Here is a 23,405-nt window from a genome sequence, read left to right on the forward strand (position 1 = left end):
GTTTCTATAAACAAAAAGGTGGTGTTGGGGTTAGGTGCGAATTTCGGGTCGCAACCGCGAGACCCCATAAGAAGGAGCAAAACAGATTAAAATGAGATAAAACAATAAAATGCGTAAATAAGAAAAATAAGAATTGTCAGAGTTGGCGCTTATGTAAGGTTGGTAGGGAAGCTGTTGTTTATGTTTTTTTTTTTCTTCTTTTCCTTCTTTCCGTTCCCCTCTTTTTTTTTTCCCCTTTTTTTTTCCTTTTTTTTTTTCAAGGGAAAGAGAAATCAAGCGGTCAGTCCTTTAGTGCGAATGTATAAGTGGATGCATCCTTTGCAGGTAATAGGGGGTAGGTTCCCCTCTGTGAAGAGTCTTCTATCGGGTTTCGTTCTGCGGACGGTTGCATAGTTTCTCTATTTCCATCGCGTGGTTTTTTCAGTTTTAAGTGTAATAGGAGCTGAGTTAACGAGTCCCAAATGGCTCCAAGCAGGTATATGGACCATCCGTATACTGTGTGTAGAGCATAGCCATGCACAATGGTATCCAATATTAATTTTACTGCTCTTACTGCCAAGTAAATTCCTAAAAATCCAGCGCTTATATTGCCGAAAATTAGGAATCGATCCCAAAATTTCTGCCATGCTGACATAGCTATTTTTTCAACTGATGCTTCATCTAGGAAGTTTGCAAAAGATCCTCCATCGTGCATAATCGTAGAGTAGCCCATCATTCCTCTGGCCAAGGTGTTTAACATTGCTGGTCTCTCAGCAGGAAACATAATATGATCCCTGAGATCGCTTAAATCTCCTTCAGTATATATGCCGCTGGTAGCAAGTGATCCGGGGCTAATATATTTCCAGCTAGGTGTTGTCATCGGTTTCATGGTCATCGGCGGTACTGTATGTATTGGTTTAGGAGTGAGTCTATACCATGCATCTCCCAGAAGATACATAGGTGGTGCGAACAAATTGCACGTAATCTGCGTTCCTTGTCGTAATAGTATATGGGATTGCGGTGTTAAAAATTGTGTTCTGTTTTCTCGCGTCACAGGCAATTGATCATAGCATTCTTCGGTGTGTGCTACTCTTACTTCGACAGGCACACATTTTACTATGTGTATTACTTCGCCAGCCAGTAAGTAAGGCCATGTATCCTGGTCCCTTCATAAAGTGATAAGCGAAAACATCCGGTGATTGAGTGGCTATGGCTAATGAATTGTGTAATATTTTCTGTTCGAGCTGACATTGTTGCAGTAAAATATTCTTATATAGTTCACTAAATTGAGTCCGCACATGTTTCTCTACATATACAAATTTAGAATTCATATAGGTGAAAATGTCCAAATTAGCTATGCGTGATTCTTTTTTAAAAATTGCTACGCCTGGTGAAGTTTCGAAAATTACTAATTTTGGATGTTCCGTGTGGAAAAGAGTGTATCCACAAGTAGAATAGGAGTCTCTGCTTGCCAATGCAAAAACTGTGTCTTCTGTAGTCATGGAATAAACAATTTGCTGTTGTTTGTTGACGATGTCTATTATTCTGTGTGCATATCCTTCATATAATACTCCATAAGTGCTGAACCTGCAGGTATCCGTGGGCATGGATGCCCAGTAGGTATCCCCACCCTCGATGTCGGTGCAATGTGTTGCGCTCAACGCACAGGTCACTCCAGACCTCAGTTGGACTCGGTTCGTGTTTATCTTCACGTCAGCTATATAATCCTGTAGTGTAATTTTTATGGTTGCGAGTACCACGGCTTTTTCCCATGTGCCGAATGGATCGCTATATGTTGTTCCGGAACAGGTGCCATCATTGTTCACGTGTCCGGCCAGTGTTACCGGTCGTGTTGCAGTTTGATTGGATTTCAATCCTGTTATTCGAGTGTTCCCGATTTCGTAAGTACCATACATATGCATTTGTTGGCAGGCGTCTCTTGATACTTCTTCTATATACGCGTGCTTTCCGTTGTACACGTCCATGGAGTGAGAGAACATTCCGCATCTCCTGATTAATCTGTCTATTTCTATTTTGCATTGTATAACTCTCGCGTAGGTAAATTCGTTAATTTGTAGCAATTGTATATAAATCTTCTGAGCTGCTACTTCTGGCTGTGGTATATCACATTCCTCTATCCCCAGTAATGATAGAGTCGTAATGTTCGTCGATGCAGATCCGCAGTCATATCCTATTATGCCTTTAGTGCCGCGTAACCAAAAATTTAGCACGGCGATTATTAAAAATCCTCGGAGATCCATCTGAAATTTAGCACGTCTAAGGTATATTAATATAGCGCACCTTTAATTGTCAAGCTTGTTGTTATTACTTATTTCCTTATTTGCTAATCAATTTATCATTTATTTATTTATAAATTTTTTTTTGTGTAAAATATATTTATATATATTTTTTTATAGTTACTTATTTTAATTAATAATAATAAAATTACTTAATTATTAGGAGTTGGTTTGATGTGTGAGATTCGTAGGCGATTAGGGTGTACAACGCGACTGTTCTTTTTTATTTTAATTCTTACGTTATTTCTATTCAATATTTCTAAGACCTCATGGGGTCCTGTGTATTGATCTCCAAATTTGCCAGGTTTAGGGCCTTTTAATAAAAAGACTTGATCACCAAGTTTGAATGTTTGTGGGTTTATCTTTTTATCATAGTGTCTTTTCGATTTAATTTTTGCTTCGACAACGTTTTCTCGGGCATTTTTCTGAATTGCGTGGAGTTGACTAACTAAATTTACAAGATATTCGTTGTAAGTTGCTAATTTATCGCCAGATGCTAAAGGTTCATTTGACGGAATTCGTGCTATTTTACCGAAGATTAATTCGTAAGGCGTGTGTTTAGTTGCTTCATGTACACTAGTGTTATAATTATACATCGCGAGACTTATCCATCTATCCCACTGTTTTTGTTCTCTTGCATATTGCTTTAAATATTCTCCTAATGCGTGATGTGATCTTTCTAATGAGCCGTTTGATTGAGGATGGAATGCGGTTGTACGGAATTTACGAATTTTAAATATTTTAGCTACCTTTTTCATTAAGTCACTGATAAAATTTCTACCCTGGTCTGTTAAAATTGCTTTCGGAGAACCGAATACACAAATAAATCGATCGACGAAAGCTTCGGCTACCGTTTCAGCAGTTTGGTCGGATAACGGTATTCCCATGCTAAATTTAGTGAGTTGGTCTTGTAGAGTTAAGATATATTCATTGCCACGTTCGGTTTTAGGCAAAGGTCCTACGATATCCATGGCGACCTTATCGAAAGATGATCCGGGTGTATCGGTAATTATCATAGGTTGTTTGGTTTTTACGCGAACTAGTTTTTTTAATTGGCAATGTAAACATTGTTGGATAAAACGCTGTACATCTATTTTTAAATTTTCCCAGTAATAATTATGTTTGATTCTATTATACGTTTTAGTTACTCCGCGATGTCCCCCAGTGGGTAAACAGTGCGTTTCTCCTATTATTATTGGTCGTAGATCTCTAGGTGGATATTTAACTAATCCATTGCAAATAATTAATTTAATTGGTGCGTCAAGGAATATTAATTGTAGCTGATTTTTGACATTGTTCCACGGTACATTGTTAATAAAATCCGTTTTAGCAATACTAAGTGTTTCAATTTTTAAATTTTCAACAGTTTCTTTTAAGTTATTTAAAGCGGTTATGATTCGAGATAAAGTTAATGTTGGGCCTTCTCGTTGTTCTTCGCTTATCGGCAATATTATATGATAATAATTTTTTACTTTAATGGTTTTAGGTTGATTTAACATAAGATTATTTAAATTTGGAAGTTTGTTTCGTTCGAATAACTTTTGCGAACCGGAATCTAAAGGTTTACCGTTTGTATCAACAAAATATGCTATGTTGTCTTTACGTAAGAATAATAGATCACGAGATTCAATTATATTATTTTTTATTATTTGCTGATTATTAATAGTGGGTTTACTATAATTTTTGATATTGATCTCTTGGTTATTGTCTATATTTTCTTGTTCCTCGTCTTCATCACTGTTTTCTTTATCAGGCGGATCATTTCTATCGTCTAACAATATAATGTTATCGTCTATTTGCTCTTTTATTAAATCATCTTGATCGATAATTCGACGTCGTGCTGTCCGACTTCTTGTTAGTATTTTGTCATGTGTAGGTGGACTGTGAATTAATGCTCTCTCTATTATTTGTTGATTTGGTTCATCTAATTCTTCTTGGGTAAATGGTATCGAGTCTGTATTATTTTTAATTGCATTTTCGTTTTCTTCGGTGTCGGAAAAATGTAATTCGTAATTTTCTTCCTCGCTATCAGAAAGATGCGATTTGTAATTATCATTTTCTTCAGTGTCAGAGAGGCGTAGTTCGTAATTATCATCTTCCTCTGAAGAATCGGAGAGATACAATTTATAATTATCTTCTTCTTCGTCAAATTCTCTTTGCGTTTTTAAGGTTGTTTTAGCATCTTTAGAGATTTTTTGTTTCTGTCTGCCCTTTCTAACTGGTTTACAATCGACTTCTTCAAGGTTTATAGGATTTCGTGATAATGCATCTGCGTTTATATTCATTTTACCTGCTTTATATTCCACTTCATAATCGTATTCCGCTAATTTTAGTCTCCATCGTAATATTCTCATGTTCGCATCTTGAGCATTCTTAAACCACATTAAAGGCTTGTGATCGGTTACCAGTGTGAATTTTCGTCCGTATAAGTATGGTCGAAAATGTTTAACGCAATAAACTATTGCTAATGCTTCCTTTTCATATGTATCGTATTTCAGTTCGTTATCTGTTAAAGTACGAGATGCATAGGCCACTGGACGATCCTTATTTATTTCTCCTTGCGATAATATTCCTCCTACTGCTATCCCAGAAGCATCCGTTGTTAAAATAAATGGTTTTGAAAAATCAGGATATTGTAATACGGGCTCTTTACATAATAATTGTTTCAATATTTCGAAAGATTCTTCTTGAGTAATCGTCCATTCAAATCGTGTATCGTTTTTTAACAAATTAGTTAATGGTTTTGCCAGTTTTGAAAAATTCGGTATAAATCGTCTATAATATCCAGCGAGTCCTAAAAATTGTTTAATGTTTTTTGGTGTTTTGGGCCTAGGAAATAATTTTACTGCTTCTAACTTCTTAGGATCAGGTTTAACTCCATTTTTACTAATTATATGCCCTAGATAAGTTACTTCTGTTTTTAAGAATTCACATTTGTCCGGTTGTAATTTTAAATTGGCCTTTCGAAGCCTTTCAATTAATAAATTGTATTTCCTTTCGTGTTCTTCCAATGAGGCGGCGTAAATAACGATGTCGTCCATATAAACAAATAATTCCTGGCCTTGTAGTCCTGATAATACTAGATCCATTAAACGTTGAAAAGTAGCAGGTGCATTTTTTAATCCAAAAGGCATTCTATCGAATTCATAATGTCCAAAAGGAGTGGTGAAAGCAGTTTTATGGCCATCTGCAGGATCCATTTTTATTTGATGAAATCCGGAAGCTAAATCACATACGGAGAAGTATTGCGCTCCTCCTAATTGATCAAGAATATCGACAATATTCGGTAATGGATAAGCATCTCCGATTGTTTTATCGTTTAAAGCTCGAAAATCTAAAACCATTCTCCAGCGTTTATTTCCTTTCGAGTCTTCCTTTTTGGGTACTATCCATATGGGTGTATTATACGGTGATTGCGAAGGTTTAACTATACCTCCTGTCAGCAGTTCTTCTACTTGTTTATTTATCTCTTCCTTATGAGATTGCGGAAATCTATATTGCCTCGTGTTTATCGGTCGATCATCCGTTGTTGAAATTTGATGTTGTAATATTTGAGTGGCAGTTAAATTTTCTCCAGGTATGTGAAATCGGTCTTGACTCTGTGTAATAAGCCTTATTATGCCTTCTTTTTCTCGTGCGTTTAAGTGTTCCAAACGTAGTAGGTCGACGATTTCTGTAAGACGATCCTTTCCAGATTTTTCTGCTACTACTAGACACTTGCTACGGACTGGAGTGTTAACAGCGTCTTGACTTAGATTTTCACGCGGAGTTAACTTCTCCATGCAATCTTTTACTAATTTTTTCACAATTTCATGTTTATGTTTAGATTTCCTCTTTCGCATAAATTTATCTATTATTTCCTGAGTCTTAATTTTTGATAACGCCAAAATTTTCGAAGATGGTTTATTTTTACTCTTAATACTGTCATTAATCGTCATTTTTTTATTAAAATGTTGGATTTTATCCAGTAGCTCTTCAATTGTTACATATGTATCCTGATTTTCTTTTCCATTAATTTTCGAGAGTGATTCAACCTTTGGAAATTTTATATTTTTTAGGGAGGATAGAAAACTTCTCCCTTTTATATTTTTAAAAGAAGATTGTGTCGAATTGCGTAGCGAGGTTTGGTAACTTCTCTCCTCGCAACCGACGGGGTCTGGAGAGGTTTGGTAACTTCCCCCTCCGGGAATGATTTGATGATTCGGAAAAGTACAGAAACTTTTCCCTTCAAAGGATGTAGAGTCACTCATTTCTTTTAACGAGGTTTGACGGCTTTCCTCCCCGTTTTTAGAATTGTTCAATAATTTTGGAGGGACTTGACAACTTCCCTCTCTACTTTCAGGATCATTCTTATTTTCAACGTTATTTTTAATTTTATCTTTATCTTTAATTTTATCTTTATTTTTAATTTCCCTTTTAATTTTATTATTTGACACGTCATCATTTTTGTTTACTTTGATCTTAGTTTTATTTTTACTACCATCTTCGAATTTTTTATTATTATTAATAATGTTAACGTTATTAATGTCTCTATCGTCGAGTTCATCGTTGTTAAATTCATTTTGCATCTTAAGAGTTTCGTCGCTTTCAGGTTGTATCGTCGTCTCTTGCGTTTTCCTTAAACTATCCTGGTTAAGATCAATTTTATGGTCGTCGAGCAGTTCACTCAGGGGCCTGAGTCGAAGGGTAGGCACTCGAATTTCAACTTCTTCGTCCAAAGTGCTTATGACATTCAAATAAGCTTTTCCCGACACGTTTTCCACGATAGTATCTCCCAAATATATTCCGTGCGCTAATTTGATTTTTGGTAAATAACCTACTTTTATTTCTGGATTTTTTATTCTCACGTAAAACAAGGATTCTGATCTGGGTGATGCTACGATAGTTTCTGGAGAAGAAAATGTCACGCAGTTTCCAAAAACGTTTAGTCGTTCGTGTGCGTAATCGATAGTTGAAGCTGTTTGTTTAAAGAAATCGTTTCCTAATATTCCTGATTGCGTAATCGGAAAGTCATCGGCTACTATGTGGAATTTTACTGACTCGCCGAAAAGAGTAAGAGCGATTTCTCCGAGTGTATAAACGGGGTAATTATTTATACCATTTAACTGTAAAACGTTATTATAATTAATATTTAAATTTTGAGGCACAAAATTTTCCTTAATTATGTTAGGACCGGAACCTGTGTCTAGCATAAAAGTTATGGGCAAAATCATTTCGTTAATTTTTATTTGGACAGTAGGTACGCGACTCTGTTTGTTAAGATTTACAGTTACGGGCCGAATTTCCGAAGGGTCACTTTTTACGCATTTTTCTGTGAGGTCGACGGGCGTAAGGTCTGGTCGGACCCCTGCGGTACGCCCGATTTCGAGGGGCCGTTCCCATTTCCCGTGTTTCCTTCTCTTTTACGATTATTACTTGCAATGCGCAATTGACAATTTTCAATTAGGTGCCCGTTTTCTTTACAATAACGGCAAAACGTTCCATCAGCAGAATTTGCTGGTTGATTAGGATTTGAACGGCAGTTTTTAGCTGTATGGCCCAAGTTATTACAAATTTGACAGATAATTCTGTTTTGATTATTAAGATTTGTTTGCTCGTTTTGTTTTTTCCAACAATTATTGGCAGAATGGCCCGGTCGGTCGCACCACTGGCAAATTATGGAGATCTTATTGTTAAAATTACTTATTTGGTTATTAGAATTATTTAGGCGGCAATTTTTTGCATTATGACCCGGTTTAAAACATAATTGACATTTTATGGTATTTTCCTGCACCATATTTATTGATCGTTGAGCTTGAGGATCACGTAATCGACACTTTTCTGCACTATGTCCGCGTTTTTTACAAATCTGGCAAATTAGGATTTCAGTGCCTAAATTATTTTGTTTAAAAGAGTCTGCCATTTGCATAAGTTTTCTACAATTAGCTGCTGAGTGGCCAATTTTAAAGCAAATTTGACAAATTCTGGAACGATTTTCTTGTACATTATTTCGGTCGGAGTTAGCAGGTCCATGTCGTAAATCTGTAATAGCACGAAGCTCTCTTTCTATCCGTAGGGCATCTGTTACAGTCGCTTGTACGTCTAAGTTTCGAGCGATCCTCTGCTCGATTTCGGGTTTTAGGCCTCGGATGAAACATTTACACATGTCTTTTTCTAAAGATGCTCGCACGTCGTGATCTGTTAACGCGTGTTCTGAACTACGATAGGCTTCTCGTATCTGTTTTCCTAAGAGTTTTACACGATTAGCATAAGTGACGACATCCTCGTCATTCTTTTGATATACGTTTCCTAATTCTCCCTGTAACTGATACACATTTTTAGATCCGCCGTAAATTTGTTTTAGATATTTAGTTAACTGAGCTACTGTTTCGAAATCTTGATCTCTAATTGTTCGTCGCGCCTCGCCTACTATTCGCGTTCGTAAAATTTTAGTAAATTGAGGCTCTGCTTCATGGGGCAACATAGACTTTGCCTCTTCGCATCCTTCGATAAAATAATTTAATGGGATATTTTTTCCGTCGAAAAATGGAACGGCTTCGACCGCGTATTTTAGGGTAGCAAACGGATTACCTTGCGCCATATTTTTCACCCTTTTACTGTCACTTGGACTTAGTTTAAAATTTAAGTGTTCGTTCTCACCACACGGTCTAATAGTCTCGTCACCAGAATCGTCGGAACCGTACTCGGGAGCACTAGGTTCCACTAAAAACGCTTCAATTTCAGGTTCGTTAGCGTTGAATTTAATTCGTTTAGGGACGCGAGCGGAGGAGGCTGCTGGAGTGGATGTGTGAAGTGTATCTAATGTATCTGATTTAGTTTTCTTTTTGTTTTTTATTGCGGCATTAAATTGTTCTTCTATTTTATCTTTATCGGAGTTAGACCTCGTTGTCATTCCTACCTCTCAAAAATTGCACTTTTCATCCCGGACGAGCCCCCAATTTTTATTCTTTCTATCAAGTCTGTTACGTCCTGATAGATGTAGAATTTTTTTCGTTGGGCTCGGCGATCGACGTAAACGGACCTGACCGCACGAGCCGAGCGGCACGTTTAGGACTTGCGACGGGTCAGCGACTGGAAGAGTCGTTTTTACTCCGTCAACAAGTCAACCGCTCGTGGTTCCCTTTTTGGGTCAAGGAATTGAATCCCTATTACCCGGGGCGGAACCTTTGTGCGCAATTTGAGAGGGAAGGTGTGAGGGGGGTGACGAACGAGGAGGGTGTGGTTAAATGAAAAAGAACAAAAGTTTAATTTATTAAAGACAACATTTTAATTTGATTGAATTTATAATTAGGATACAAAAACTTAATTCTTAATCGCATATATTAATAATTTTATTTATGTATTCTTTACAAGTGTGTGTGTGTATGTGTGTGTGTGTGTGAGTGTTTTATTTTTCCGGAGGGAGGACAGAAGAAATAATAAAATAAAGAGAAATGAACTGACTTACTCGTTGCAGAGTAGTTTCGGATCGCGTTGAATATGTTCGGTGGTTCTGAGCAGGCGCCCCGTTGAGGGAAGGTGTTGTATAGGCGTCGGACCCTTTTGTAAACGAGTGGGCACCCTACTGCGGGATGGTGTCGTCAGGGTGATGGGCCTTCTACTTGAGATGCACCACGAGATGGTCGCGACAAAGTATCAACTGATTTTACTCTTTGATTCGCGCCCCCGAACTACTCGAAAAACTGTTTCGAGAAACTGAGCTAAACGGAATAACTGCGCAAACTGCTTGAAAAACTGTGTGTGATTGTGTCCGGAGCCACCAGAACACGGGTTTTTATACTTTTTCTTTGGGGTAGATTCCTTTGGAAAATCTTAGGTTTTTGGAGCGGGGATCGAATAGGAATTAGTCTTGCGAGAAAATTTTTAATGTGGGGGAGGATGGCGTCATTTTTAGCTAATAGGATTGGGTTTAGATGACTAGGTTACTTGAAATGAGATAGGAAGAAAGAGGCCCTAACGAATAAGGAATAGCGTCGTTTCGGGTCCATATATGATGGGGGTAGGTTTTTGAGGTGGCGTAACCCGGTTGGTGTTAATTAGTATAGGTGGGGTGCATCTCAGTGTCTTAAGATCTGGGTGGGCGTAGTCTTTAGACCATACGATGGAATGATGGGTGGTCTATAGAAGTGCTTGCCCCGATTCTCGGCTTTCGGATTGGGTGGTTAAGAATCGGTATATAAGTTCGCAAAGCCTTGGGTCACTGATCTAATAAATTTGACAGTTTACGACTGTCGCGTGCCCTTGGTGTCGCGTGGAGAGTGCGACTAATGCATCTCGGTTTCCCAGACCTACTAAACACGTGCGCCGTATCAGGTGTCGCGCCTTCTCGGCATGCGACTGCGGTCATTCCCCGATCGTTACTCGGTAAAACCCTATCTACTAGCTAGAGTTCCCGTAGGTGGAATCCAAGAGTATGACTAGTTGGTGCCAGTTTTTTCTTTTTATCTCTTACTCTAACCGTCTGGAGTCGGTTAAGGACTCCAGCTACCGCGAAGTTTTGACTTTTACGGTTTTTCTGGCGACGATAGGCACGCTGAGCGGCCAAGGTATTTTGAAATATCCATGCTATTTTTCTCCGTGAGAAGATTCGAGCTCCTGGTGTCTCATGAGAAAAACAGCTCTGGCGTTATAATATTTCTTAAGAGTTTTGTTGGTTCCGCGTTTACTAGGTCTGGTATTTAATGAAAAGAAAAGAATCGTGTAGTCTGATCAGGACGTAACACTGTAATGAAACAAAGTTTATCGAAAATGCTGCTACAAAAGTTTACAATAATGTAACATATGCTTATAACAAACTATCTATAATGTATGTAAAATAGGAAATGAAAGATTTATTTAAAATTGTCAGCTCACGATAGATCGCCTTTAGCTCTCTTTCTTCTAAACTGTCAGCTGACATTAGATTGCCTCTGACTATATTTATTTAAAATTGTCAGCTGACGTTAGATCGCCTCTGACTATATTTATTAAAAATTGTCAGCTCACAATAGATCGCCTCTGACAATATTTCTTACAATTTGCCAGTTCACGAATAAATCGTCTTTAGCTCTCTTTCTTCTAAACTGTCAGCTGACGTTAGATCGCCTCTGACTTTATTTATTAAAAATTGTCAGCTCACAATAGATCGCCTCTGACAATATTTCTTACAATTTGTTAGTTCACGAATAAATCGTCTTTAGCTCTCTTTCTTCTAAACTGTCAGCTGACGTTAGATCGCCTCTGACTATATTTATTAAAAATTGTCAGCTCACAATAGATCGCCTCTGACAATATTTCTTACAATTTGCCAGTTCACGAATAAATCGTCTTTAGCTCTCTTTTTTCTAAACTGTCAGCTGACGTTAGATCGCCTGTGACAATATTTATTTAAAATTGTCAGCTCACGATAGATCGCCTCTGACAATATTTCTTACAATTTGCCAGTTCACGAATAAATCGCCTTTAGCTCTCTTTCTTCTAAACTGTCAGCTGACGTTAGATCGCCTCTGACTATATTTATTTAAAATTGTCAGCTCACGAAAGATCGCCTCTAGCTTGTCTTATTCTATATTGCCAGTCCACGACAAAGCCGCCTCTGGCTTGAAGACAAGAATAAGAATTTTCTTCTAATGCCAGTCCACGAGAAAACCGCCTCTGGCTTGTCTTATTCTATATTGCCAGTCCACGAGAAAACCGCCTTTGGCTTGTCTTATTCTATATTGTCAGTCCACGAGGAAACCGCCTCTGGCTTGAAGACAAGAATAAGAATTTTCTAATGCCAGTCCACGAGAAAACCGCCTCTGGCTTGTCTTATTCTATATTGCCAGTCCACGAGAAAACCGCCTCTGGCTTGTCTTATTCTTTATTGTAAGATACTTTTATTACGTCATATGCTTTATGTATATATATATAATGTATATTATATGCTCCACATTATCTATATTTATATCAAAATATTTTTTTAAGAAATTGACATCATTTTGTATACTCTTTTTACAATAAATGTATATGATATATGCCATATTTTTTATTTCTAAAGCATGAAATATAAAGATATTTTTATTTTTTTGTGTCTATCATTTGTATAAAAATCTTGATAAAAGAAACAACATTAATTTTGCGACTTGCAATAATCTGTTTCATTATATGCTTCTTTTAAATACTTACAATTAGCCTTATTTTATGTGATTAACTTGGTATTTAAAATACGTATCAAAATCGAAAATGTATTTCTATTACAGTAGAAAAGAAACATTCTTGTCTTACAACAGAGAGAAATGGCAAAATATAATATTGTCTAAAGTACAGTCCAATAAAAACGGTTAAAATTGAACATTTTATAAAACCACTGTGATTCATGAAAAATCAGAATTATTTTTTCAAAAATATAGACATATTTCGACTGTGTGTTTTAAACTGCACTACACATTCAAAATTCACAGAATAAATTTATTTCTGCAAAGTTGTGTATAATGTTAGTGGAAAAGTGATTTATTTGTTATTACATATACATGATATTTTCCCATTTCTCTCTGGTGTAAGACTACAATGTTTTTTTTCTACTGAACTAGAAATTAATTTTATATTTTGATGTGTATTTTAGATACCAAGGTAAACGCATAAAATAAGGCTAGTTGTAAGTATTTAAAAGAAGTATATATTGAAACAGATAATTGCAAGTCACAAAATTAATGTTTTTTTTATCAAGATTTTTTTACAAATGATGCATACAAGAAACTAAAAATACCTTTATATTTCATGCTTTATAAATAAGTTATATGACATATACATTTATTATAAAAATATATACAATATACAAAATAATATTAACTTTTTACATAGATACTTTGATGTAAATATACATAATATGGAGCACATAATATACATAATATATACATATAAAGCACATGAATAAAAGTATTTTGTAGAAATTAGAATATGAATGTATGTAATTAAATAATACAAATGTTTGCAAAAATGTTGCAAAATTTATGTATAATACATACACTTTTTTATCCTTCAGAGTGCCTTCAACTCATTTTTTTCAGCCGGGTTTCGTAGCACATAACACAAACACACACACACGCACAACTAACACACACATAACTAACCTAAAAGATTCTGTATATGACAGATAGCACTGAGAACTGTATAGCGCCTCTATCCCAAAATCTCGGAACTAATCTATAGCTCTTTTTTACCTTATTCTTTCTATATTGCACACATGCTTTACATAAATCTGGAAAAGGGTGGCGTTTTGAAAATAAGTCTCTAAGCTCTATTTTTTTGGTTTTCCATTATTGTTTCATACGCTCTTCTTCGGCACATGGTCTTGTTTTGCAGATTGAAGCAGTATAATTTTGATATAAAAGATATAATTCTTTGAGGTGACATTGTCGGTAAATTTTCAAAAATTTTTTTTATTTTTTGGTTTAAATTTGACCAACTGCCGAAAGATTAGCATATGTACTTTATTTACACCAAAGGATTTGTAATTCTATTAAAGCAATAAAAAACGCCACCTTTTTTAGAAAATTGAAGTTTTGGTCGGTAACAATATGACTTCAGCATCCTCTTAAGAAAATGGACTGTATCAAACGTGAATATTCCACATGTGGCCATTATTTCATTGCTGCAAATTTTAGTACCTTTTCATCCTGAGTTGCCTCTTGATGTGAGAACTCTGCTAAAAACTCCTTCAAAAATCAATGTGAAAATGATGGAAACAGGAGAATTTGTGTATATGGGACTTCAAAGTGCCATTGAACAACACTTAACGCGTAATCTAAAATTTTCGGATGCAGTTATTAATTTAACTTTTAATGTTGATGGGTTGCCATTATTTAAGAGTGCCAATACCCAGTTGTGGCCAATTTTAGGGCTTATTCAAAATTCAGACAATAAAACTCCTTTTCCTATTGGTGTTTTTTGTGGAACATCAAAGCCGAAGCCATTAGCTAGTTTTTTAAAGGAGTTTATAGAAGAGCTTTCTTTACTGCTTAAAAACGGTTTTGATTTCAATAATATTCATTACAGAGTTACAGTTCATTCTTTTGTATGTGATGCTCCTGCACGTTCATACCTAAAATGCATTAAATCACACGGGGGTTACTCCTCGTGTGAAAAATGTATTGTATCGGGGAACTATTTTAATGGAAGAGTGATATTTCGAAATGTTAACGCCGATCTTAGAAATGATGATACCTTTAAATCAAAACAAGATGAGGATCACCATGTAGGTGACTCTCCTTTACTTCAGCTTAACATTGGACTTGTGACTTCTTTCCCAATCGATTATATGCACAATGTCTGCTTAGGTGTGACTCGTAAGCTTTTGCAATGTTGGATTAATGGAAATTTGAAAGTTAGATTGTCTGCGAATGTGGTACAAACTCTTTCTGATAATATGACCGCTTTGAGTAATTTCATTCCTAAAGAAATAAATAGAAAACCAAGACCTTTAAGAGAACTAGCTCGGTTTAAAGCTACAGAATTTCGGATTTTTCTTTTATATTTGGGACCAGCTCTGTTGTGCAATGTTGTTGATAAAGCTGTGTACAAACATTTTTTATTATTACATACAGCCATTGTAATTTTATGTTCAAAGCGACATATATCGGTATTGGGTTGTAAGATAGTTTCGCAACTTTTAAGAATATTTGTTGAACACAGTGAACATCTGTATGGTTTGGAATTTTTAATTTATAATGTTTATTGCTTAATTCATTTACCAGCAGAAGTCGCAGTGTATGGACCCTTGGATAATTTCGCAGCTTTTCCTTTTGAAAATTGTTTAGGAAAGCTGAAGCGTCTTATTGAGTCTGCAAAACAACCATTAATCCAGCTTTGTAAAAGGTTACATGAAGCGAATTTTGTTTCAAATATAAATGAAAACTTACCTGCAAGTCATTTGTTTGAGCATTGTCACGGACCGACAATCCCATTAATATCATTTTGCAAACAATACAAAAAAATTAATTTTAATAATTATATATTGTCAATTTATAGTTTCTCTCAGGCTGATTGCTATTGTATAATTAATAGTAAAGTTATACAGATACATAACTTTGTAACACACAAAGATGGCACTACTTCAATTATTGGTAAAAAATTTTGTTCATATAGTTCGCTGTATACTTATCCTTTTAATTCAGATAACTTGAATATTTTTAAAATTGATGATATATCTGGTGATTTAGAACTTTGGCCAATAACAAATGTGCATTGCAAAACTTTTGTTTTTCCATATAATAATTGTTATTGAAAGATAACAATTATTTTTCTTTAATTCTTCTTCTTCTTTAAATAAATATTGTCACAGGCGATCTAACGTCAGCTGACAGTTTAGAAAAAAGAGAGCTAAAGATGATTTATTCGTAAACTGGCAAATTGTAAGAAATATTGTCAGAGGCGATCTATCGTGAGCTGACAATTTTTAATAAATAATGTCACAGGCGATCTAACGTCAGCTGACAGTTTAGAAAAAAGAGAGCTAAAGACGATTTATTCGTGAACTGGCAGATTTTAAGAAATATTGTCATAGGCGATCTAACGTCAGCTGACAGATTTGAAGAAATACGTATTTATTTTAGTTAGCAATTTACTGCACGTGTGGTCTGTTTATATTTTATCAGATAATTTATAAGGTCATTTAACCTTTTTTCTCGCAAATGAAATTCTATCGTATGGCTGAATGATGTACATACGAGACAAAATAGACTTATACAAGGTGTCTAATAGATATAAGTTAGATATGATAAAATATTTTATTTGAAAAATGTATGTATAATACTATATATCTAATTGGAAAAATATGTTATATGCTTTTCCTATTTTTATTCTTATGTAATAAATACAAAATAAATAAATAAGTTAATTAATTATTGAATACATACATATACATATTGAATATAGTTATCTTTATTTTGTATTTTATATAACTGAAATAATATATACTTTCATTATTTCAGTCATTATCATATAAAATACAAAATAAAGATAACTATTTATTGAATATATGTGTATATGTATATATTAATTAATTGATTAATTAGTTATTTAGTATTTACTACATAAGGATAAAAGTAAGAAAAGTATATGACATTTTTCTTCAATGATATATATAGTATTATATGTATATTTTTCATTTATTATTTTGTCATATTTAGTTTGTATTTATTTGACACCTTGTATAGGCTTATGTTTTCTCGGACATTATATTGCAGCCTTGCGACGAAATTTCAGTCGAGGAAACAAGCGCAAGCATCGTTTGTTTACAAACTTCCGATGACACACGTACACAGACCACACGTCAGTGTAGTGAGTCACCACTACAAACAAATGCGTACACACGGACCTACGCGGCATAGGTCCGTAGGCTGTGCCGATAATGTCATTTCATTTTTAGTACCATCGAAATGATGGCGCTTTCGCGTCGGAGTTCGCCCGTCACTTCAGCATCCTCTTAATGAATAGAAACAAATTTTGTTATTAATTCTTTTTTTTCCAAATAAAGTCGAGCAGCCCGAATTCCGTTTTTGTGTACACTTTACTCCTGCAAAAGGATTTACAATTCTATGCAACCAATAAAAAAATATTCTTGTTCGAAAAAATATAATGTCCGGCCGGTAACTCCAGCATCCCCTTAATAACTCTTTGGGCTCAAAGGTAAAGTCTCATAAAATTCATGTATTTTACTATGTAATTCAAAATTTACCTCCAGATCTAAATTTATTTCTCGGGAAGATACACGTTTTGGCTCCTTGTCATACAGCTAATATCGAGAAATACAGAATGGATGCGATTTTGAGACCATTTATTTATGAATTAAGGAAATTGGAAAGTGACGAAGGAGTCTTGTGTCTAAAAATGGAAAAGAGAGAGTTTTGCGAGCATCTCTTGCTGCTGTTACTGCTGATGGACTAGCTGCTCATCAATTATTTGACTTATTGAGTCCTGCAGCTCTATATTTTTGTAGGCTATGTATGATCAATCGATTTGATTTTTATAAGGCACGAAGGCACCAGTGCAATTCCACAGACGAAACAATTGCACGACGAACACATCAAAATGATCGAAGAAAAAGTGACTCAAAAAGATATCGAAAATGCGAGAAAACAGTGCGAAGTCAGAGAGATAAGCATTCTGCACGAGATGCGATATTTTTATTTCACTGAAATTACATCATTGACCCGATACATGACATTTTTGAAGGCGTTGCACCAATGGAGATTAAATTAGTTTTAAATCATTTTATTACCAACAAAGAATATGATTTCAATGTAGACACATTAAACGCTAGACTTTATTTATTTCAGTATGGTTTACCTGAAGTTAAAAATAAACCATCGGCAAATTTTACCTTAGCTTCTCTTCGCAATCTACAAGATTATAAGTTAAAACAAACTGTTGCTCAAACTTGGTGTTTGATGAGAGTCTTACTATTCATTGTATCTGATAAAGTTCCTGAAAACGATAAATTTGTCCCTTATTTCGTTATATATAAGTATATATACTTTTAGACTTCTATGTCTTTTAATAAGAATTCTCTGTTGTACTTGTAGCTTTGGTTTGTAAGTTATTTTATAAGAATATGTATAAGTAAAAAAAATATGTAACTATGTTAAGAATAATATAGCAATAAACTAAATCAAAATAAATATTAATAAATGTATTGTTTTGTAGTATTATTAATTTTGATATTTCAAATAGCGTGTGTGATAATAAATATCAAATAAATAATTGAATTATTTTAATATCGAAGTGAATCAATATAGATAATTAAATTTTTAATTTAATTATCTATATTGATTCACTTCAATATTGAAATAATTCAATTATTAATATAATTTATTGTGTTATTAACAATTAATTAATTGTAACAATTCTTTAATATCTTGCAGAGAAATTTATATTTTGATAAATAATCAGATAAACGTGATATTGCACTTACATTTAAAAAAACTGCAGAATGTTGCAGTATTTTGCAAATAAACAATCGATCCATTTAGATGTCAATAAGATTCATAGATTGTTTCCATGACGCTTCAACTATGGCTCAACGCGTCAATCCTATTATAAAATTACGACCATTATAAGATTAACAAAGGACAACGTGATAAGATCATATAAAACCACATTCCGGAGATATTTTAGATAAATAAGCGCTATACATTCGGAAAGAAAGAGAATATATTTCACTTCCATTCAATTCCCAGTGATCTATGTGGCAACATAATGTTACTGCTACTAATTGCTTCTTTGATTCTGGTATCCACGAGTGCGATGCCAAACAATTTCATAAATAAAACATCGGATTATTTTGTGAAAGAGATATCAAATAGTCCAGGAATTGACGAGATACTAGCATCGAAGGAAAAATTCGTGAAGCCACAGTTCTTTGCACCTATATTGTCAGATGCGGAACTTACCACTGTAAGTACAACCATCAATTTTTTTTCAATTATAAAGCATAAAAAAGTTAATTTGTAAAATATAAAGTACGCGGAAATTCACTTTAAAATATCTGACTGTCTTACTAATGGAAACATTAATGTTTTATTACTTTTAATCAATTAATTTAATGAAAACAATAGTGTATTAAACAACGTTGAATAAAATTACTTCCTAGATATTTTCATTAAATTAAATTAAAATTATATTAGCAAAACAATTTGCATTACTAAATTAAATTTATAATTAATATTAATACTGTTATATTAATATTATGTAATATTCTTTATGTAATATTATTATGTAGAATTCGTTATTTGTTATGTAATATTAATATTAATGTTGTGTCATCATTATAATTGCAATTTTTTACTTCTACAATTCTTGCCGATCTTTCGATCTTAACAGTTTGAAAAAAATGTATTTTATGTAGCTTGAATTAGTGGACAAATATGGCTACAATGGCGAGCTTCACAAAGTGATTACTTACGACGGTTATATCTTGGAGCTGCATCGAATAACAGGGCGATCTAATTCCAGTGTAGTGCAAAAACCTGTTGCGTTTGTAATGCACGGTATTTTGGGTAGCTCGGCAATTTGGGTTCTTTCCGGACCTGAAAAAAGCTTAGGTGGGGAATATGTGTATAAAATAAGTTAATCATTATTTTTACTTAGATAAATTATGAAATTATTTTTTAAATAAAATATTAAAATATTTTAATTTTTTAATGATCTGACACATAACTATTACACAAAATTTATATAAATTTTTATTCTTTGTACCATCTGTGTGCTGCTATTTTTGTTTTTTATTATTGGTATTATATATTAATTACTTCTTTGAAATTTTAGCATTTATTTTAGCAGATGCGGGATATGATGTGTGGCTGGCTAACGCGCGCGGTACCATGTATTCTCGTAAACATAGACACTTGTCTATCCAAGACAAAAAGTACTGGGATTTTAGGTAAAAATTAAAATATATTATATATATACATATATATATATATATATATATATATATATATATATATATATATATATACAAGCGGCAAGAAAGAAGTTTTCGTACAGTATATTTAAAAGTGAAATTAATCCGTGTGTTATCTTAACAAACAAAAATTAAATTATATATTGCTAATCAAATATGTTTTTTCAATTATTCGATTAAAAAGATAGGCACTAAGGAGATAATACTAGAATTTTATTTCAAGCTTCACGAATAAAACATTTAAAATAGAAACTGCAAAAACTGCGTAAGGTGTATAAAATTTGATAAAAACCTTTACAAAGTGCATCTGTAATAAATATTTAGACAACTGTGATAATCCTTAAGAATAATACTCATGTACAATATCTTTTTGTTTTTATCCATCAGTATCGTGAAGTTTTTATCGCTTCTGATAATGTTATCTGATTAATTATAATTATCTGAATGATTATCCGACATATTTTCTTTAGTCAAATGTTTATTTATCAAATTTAAAAATATATACATTCAGCAAATACTTGTTGGATATTTTGCATACACAAGACATATAATGTTGTACAAGAAAATGATTTATGAAAATATCTTTTCCGCAGCTGGCACGAGATCGGGACGCGCGACCTTCCTGCAATGATAGATTATGTTGTGAACACGACTGGTCGCGAAAAATTGTTTTACTTGGGGCATAGCCAGGGTACTACCACTTTTTTTGTTATGGCAGCGGAACTACCTGAGTACCAAAAGAACATTCAGGCGATGTTTGCCATGGCTCCAGTTGTTTATTGCGGCAGGATGCCAAGTCCTGTTATGCAGTTCCTGGCGAAATTCTCTTGTTCCATTAACGTATGTAGCTTTGATGCCGATAGAAAAATCACAGAAATTTTCATATTTTTTTTACATATTATATTTTATAAACTCTCGCTATAGGCGCTGTTGAAATTAATCGGAAAGTACGAATTTGAACCTACTAGCGAAGCTATGAATATATTCAAAAAAATTGTGTGTGCGGAAGACACTATTACACAATCCTTGTGCTCGAATTTGCTCTTTTTAATTACTGGATTTGACAGTGAACAGCTTAACAAGGTATGATACTCTTAAAGTCATAAAAAAATAAATACTAAGAAGATTTCAAAATCTTTATATATGCACCCACAAAAGTTAAATAATTTTAAATAATTTAAATATTAATATAATAATTTAAATAATTTAAATAATTTTAACCAAATATGTATTGATTTATGTTGTATGTTAGCTTTATGTTTGTGAGTGTTTTGTTATGATATTTGCAGACCCTTTTACCAATAACGTTAGCGCATATTCCCGCTGGTACAGCTACAAAACAAATGATGCATTATGCGCAGCTTATTAACTCTGGTAAATATTCATAAGAAAAGCAAAATGTTCATTATATGTGAATCTTATAAACATTTTCTAAAATTTTATAAAATATACAATAAGTTGATAAAAATAATAATAATAAATTGATTATTAGGAATATTAGTTGGACCGGGAAAATTTAGACAGTATGATTACGGCCCATTCGGTAATTTAAAAGAATATGGCTGGCTTATTCCGCCAAGCTACAATCTAAGCAAGATCCAAGTGCCGGTTTCGTTGCATTATAGCACCAATGATTGGTTAGCGAATGTTAAGGTTTGTAGTACTATACTTATCAATATCACCATCTAAATTATTGTTTATTTAATTTAAAAATCTTGTGCTAGTCAGAATATTGATTCCTTCCAAGAAATACAAAAATATGTGCGTATCATATTGTAAAGAAAAGACGAGAGTGTGATATGATGAAACATAACATTCACAGAATTCTCTCTTTCTACGTAAATTTATATATTCTATTATAAAATATATTTCCTAAAAATGTTAAAGATGCACAAGTTAAGTAAACTGTTATATACAGAGTGTTTCAGAATAATCATGATAATTAAACTTATATTTTTTAAAACTTTGTTCCCGGTCACTTTTGTCTTCGATCAAACTTTTCGTTGTCGTGTGACATTCGCCACTGGCACACCTAGAACAAACATTTCACAGTCTAGGCACGCGCACTTATTTGTTAATCTTTTTAAATTAATTTTTCCATAATTATTGCAAAAATTGCAAAACATTAAAGAACTTTTCCGTTTAGCTTACTTTCCTCTACTCGCTCACGAGCGTTGTCGTGATTATTTTGAGACACCCTATATATAGTAATATTTTAATTACATAATTGTTTAAATTTCATATATTTTTTCACAGGACGTGCATAAATTGTACAAGGAGCTAGGAAATCCTTACGGTAAATTCCGAGTGCCATTTGAAAAATTCAATCATCTAGATTTTATGTGGGCTATAGATGTGAAGGAGCTTCTGTATGAAAAGATATTAAGTCTAATGACGCACTTCCCGCATTGAACTGCAATCGTATTTTTCAAACATCGCAGAGTTTAATATACAAAACTTTGTAAAAGATCTTTTTTACCATTTTTTAAACGTGTTTATTAATAAAAAACTAATAGAAAAAAAATTAAGAGAACCAAAGCGCGGATATAAAAACGCAAAAAATTTTTATTACAAATCAGTACAGAGTAATGATACAAATACAAAAATGTTTCAGCGTGATTTTTAGGTCCTCTTCAGTTTAGTAGAATTTTAACCGGTAATAGCGATCACGCGTAAACAACATGCAGCAAACATGTTTATTTTTATTATTATAGAATCAAACGTTACACACTTGTATTCATAAAACGTTATACACTTGTATTCATGAAATTTTAAGGAATTTATTTTATGATTAGCGCCAGTAATTATTTTATCGCAAATTGTTTGTCAATTTTTACAGAATTGCTCGTCTCTTCGTAAAATATGTTATTGATCAAAATAAAACTTATAGCAATATTGAAGAATTATTAAAAAACAATTATAAAGAATTAATAATCTTTTTTTTTTATTTGCATTCCTGGAAATCAAAATTTTAATCATTTACGCAATTAATATTGACTGAAACTCAAACCTTTCTGCTCTTATAGATTGATTCCATATTTAATCATTGGTTTGGTGAATGTGAGTTTTACTATTTATATCTCTGTAAGCAAAGTATAGCAAAGTATTGATCTTTCAAATTATGAAGAATATTATATGATAATAAAAATACTTTAAATTTTTGTCTTTCAAAAGCAATTATCTATAACATACTAATAATATCAACTTACAAATTATTTTATAAAACTTTAAAAAATATAATTATGTTAAGTATCAAATAATACAAAATTGTTGATCTAATTTTCATGAAACTATTTTTGCATTTTTACAAAATATTTTTAACATATATTTTTGCGTTGTCTATAATTTTATTTCCTATTTTCTTATCGTGTTACTCATTTTTTTGCGTTCTTACGTACCGCTTATTTGTTTGTCTTTTTATTTCATTTTATTGTTGTTTTATATATTTAGACCAATATTTTAATTAAAAATTAAGCAATTTTGCAATTTGCACCAACACTTAAAACAAAATACTGTGTAATTTTGCAAATAAGCTAATAAACAATTTATCTAGACGGCAATACCTCTTCTTTTCTTTTCGCAATATTTCAATCATGTTTCAATCATGGCTCATTGAATTAAAAGTCACAGCAGATTAGCATGACCTAATAAGATCGCATATATAACAATCTTATAATATTTCTAATAAATGAACAGCGCTGCGCATA

At 33.3% G+C, this 23,405-nt stretch overlaps 1 protein-coding gene and 1 pseudogene across 1 annotated transcript; one reads left to right on the top strand and one right to left on the bottom strand.

Annotated features, from left to right (window-relative positions):
• Positions 1 to 174: 174 nt before the first annotated feature.
• LOC137001894 (uncharacterized) lies at positions 175 to 2,240 on the bottom strand (annotated as a pseudogene).
• Positions 2,241 to 18,420: 16,180 nt separating this feature from the next.
• LOC105680149 (lipase 3-like) lies at positions 18,421 to 22,888 on the top strand. The gene is made up of 8 exons (XM_012380612.2): positions 18,421 to 18,689; positions 19,141 to 19,336; positions 19,560 to 19,674; positions 20,292 to 20,538; positions 20,623 to 20,781; positions 20,988 to 21,072; positions 21,191 to 21,351; positions 21,955 to 22,888. Exons 1-8 carry the CDS (start codon positions 18,492 to 18,494, stop codon positions 22,108 to 22,110), a joined length of 1,317 nt encoding a protein of 438 aa, XP_012236035.1. The 5' UTR covers positions 18,421 to 18,491; the 3' UTR covers positions 22,111 to 22,888.
• Positions 22,889 to 23,405: the final 517 nt, after the last annotated feature.

Source organism: Linepithema humile, chromosome 1, assembly GCF_040581485.1.
Source record: "Linepithema humile isolate Giens D197 chromosome 1, Lhum_UNIL_v1.0, whole genome shotgun sequence".
Taxonomy (NCBI): domain Eukaryota; kingdom Metazoa; phylum Arthropoda; class Insecta; order Hymenoptera; family Formicidae; genus Linepithema; species Linepithema humile.

What these genes read in the sequence shown, in the direction of transcription:
- LOC105680149 (XM_012380612.2), top strand. Translation starts at nt 18,492, where the DNA reads ATGTTACTGCTACTAATTGCTTCTTTGATTCTGGTATCCACGAGTGCG. An exon ending in TGCGCAGCTTATTAACTCTG is followed by an intron (nt 21,073 to 21,190) that starts GTAAATATTCAT and finishes ATTGATTATTAG; the next exon opens with GAATATTAGTTGGACCGGGA. An exon ending in ATTGGTTAGCGAATGTTAAG is followed by an intron (nt 21,352 to 21,954) that starts GTTTGTAGTACT and finishes ATTTTTTCACAG; the next exon opens with GACGTGCATAAATTGTACAA.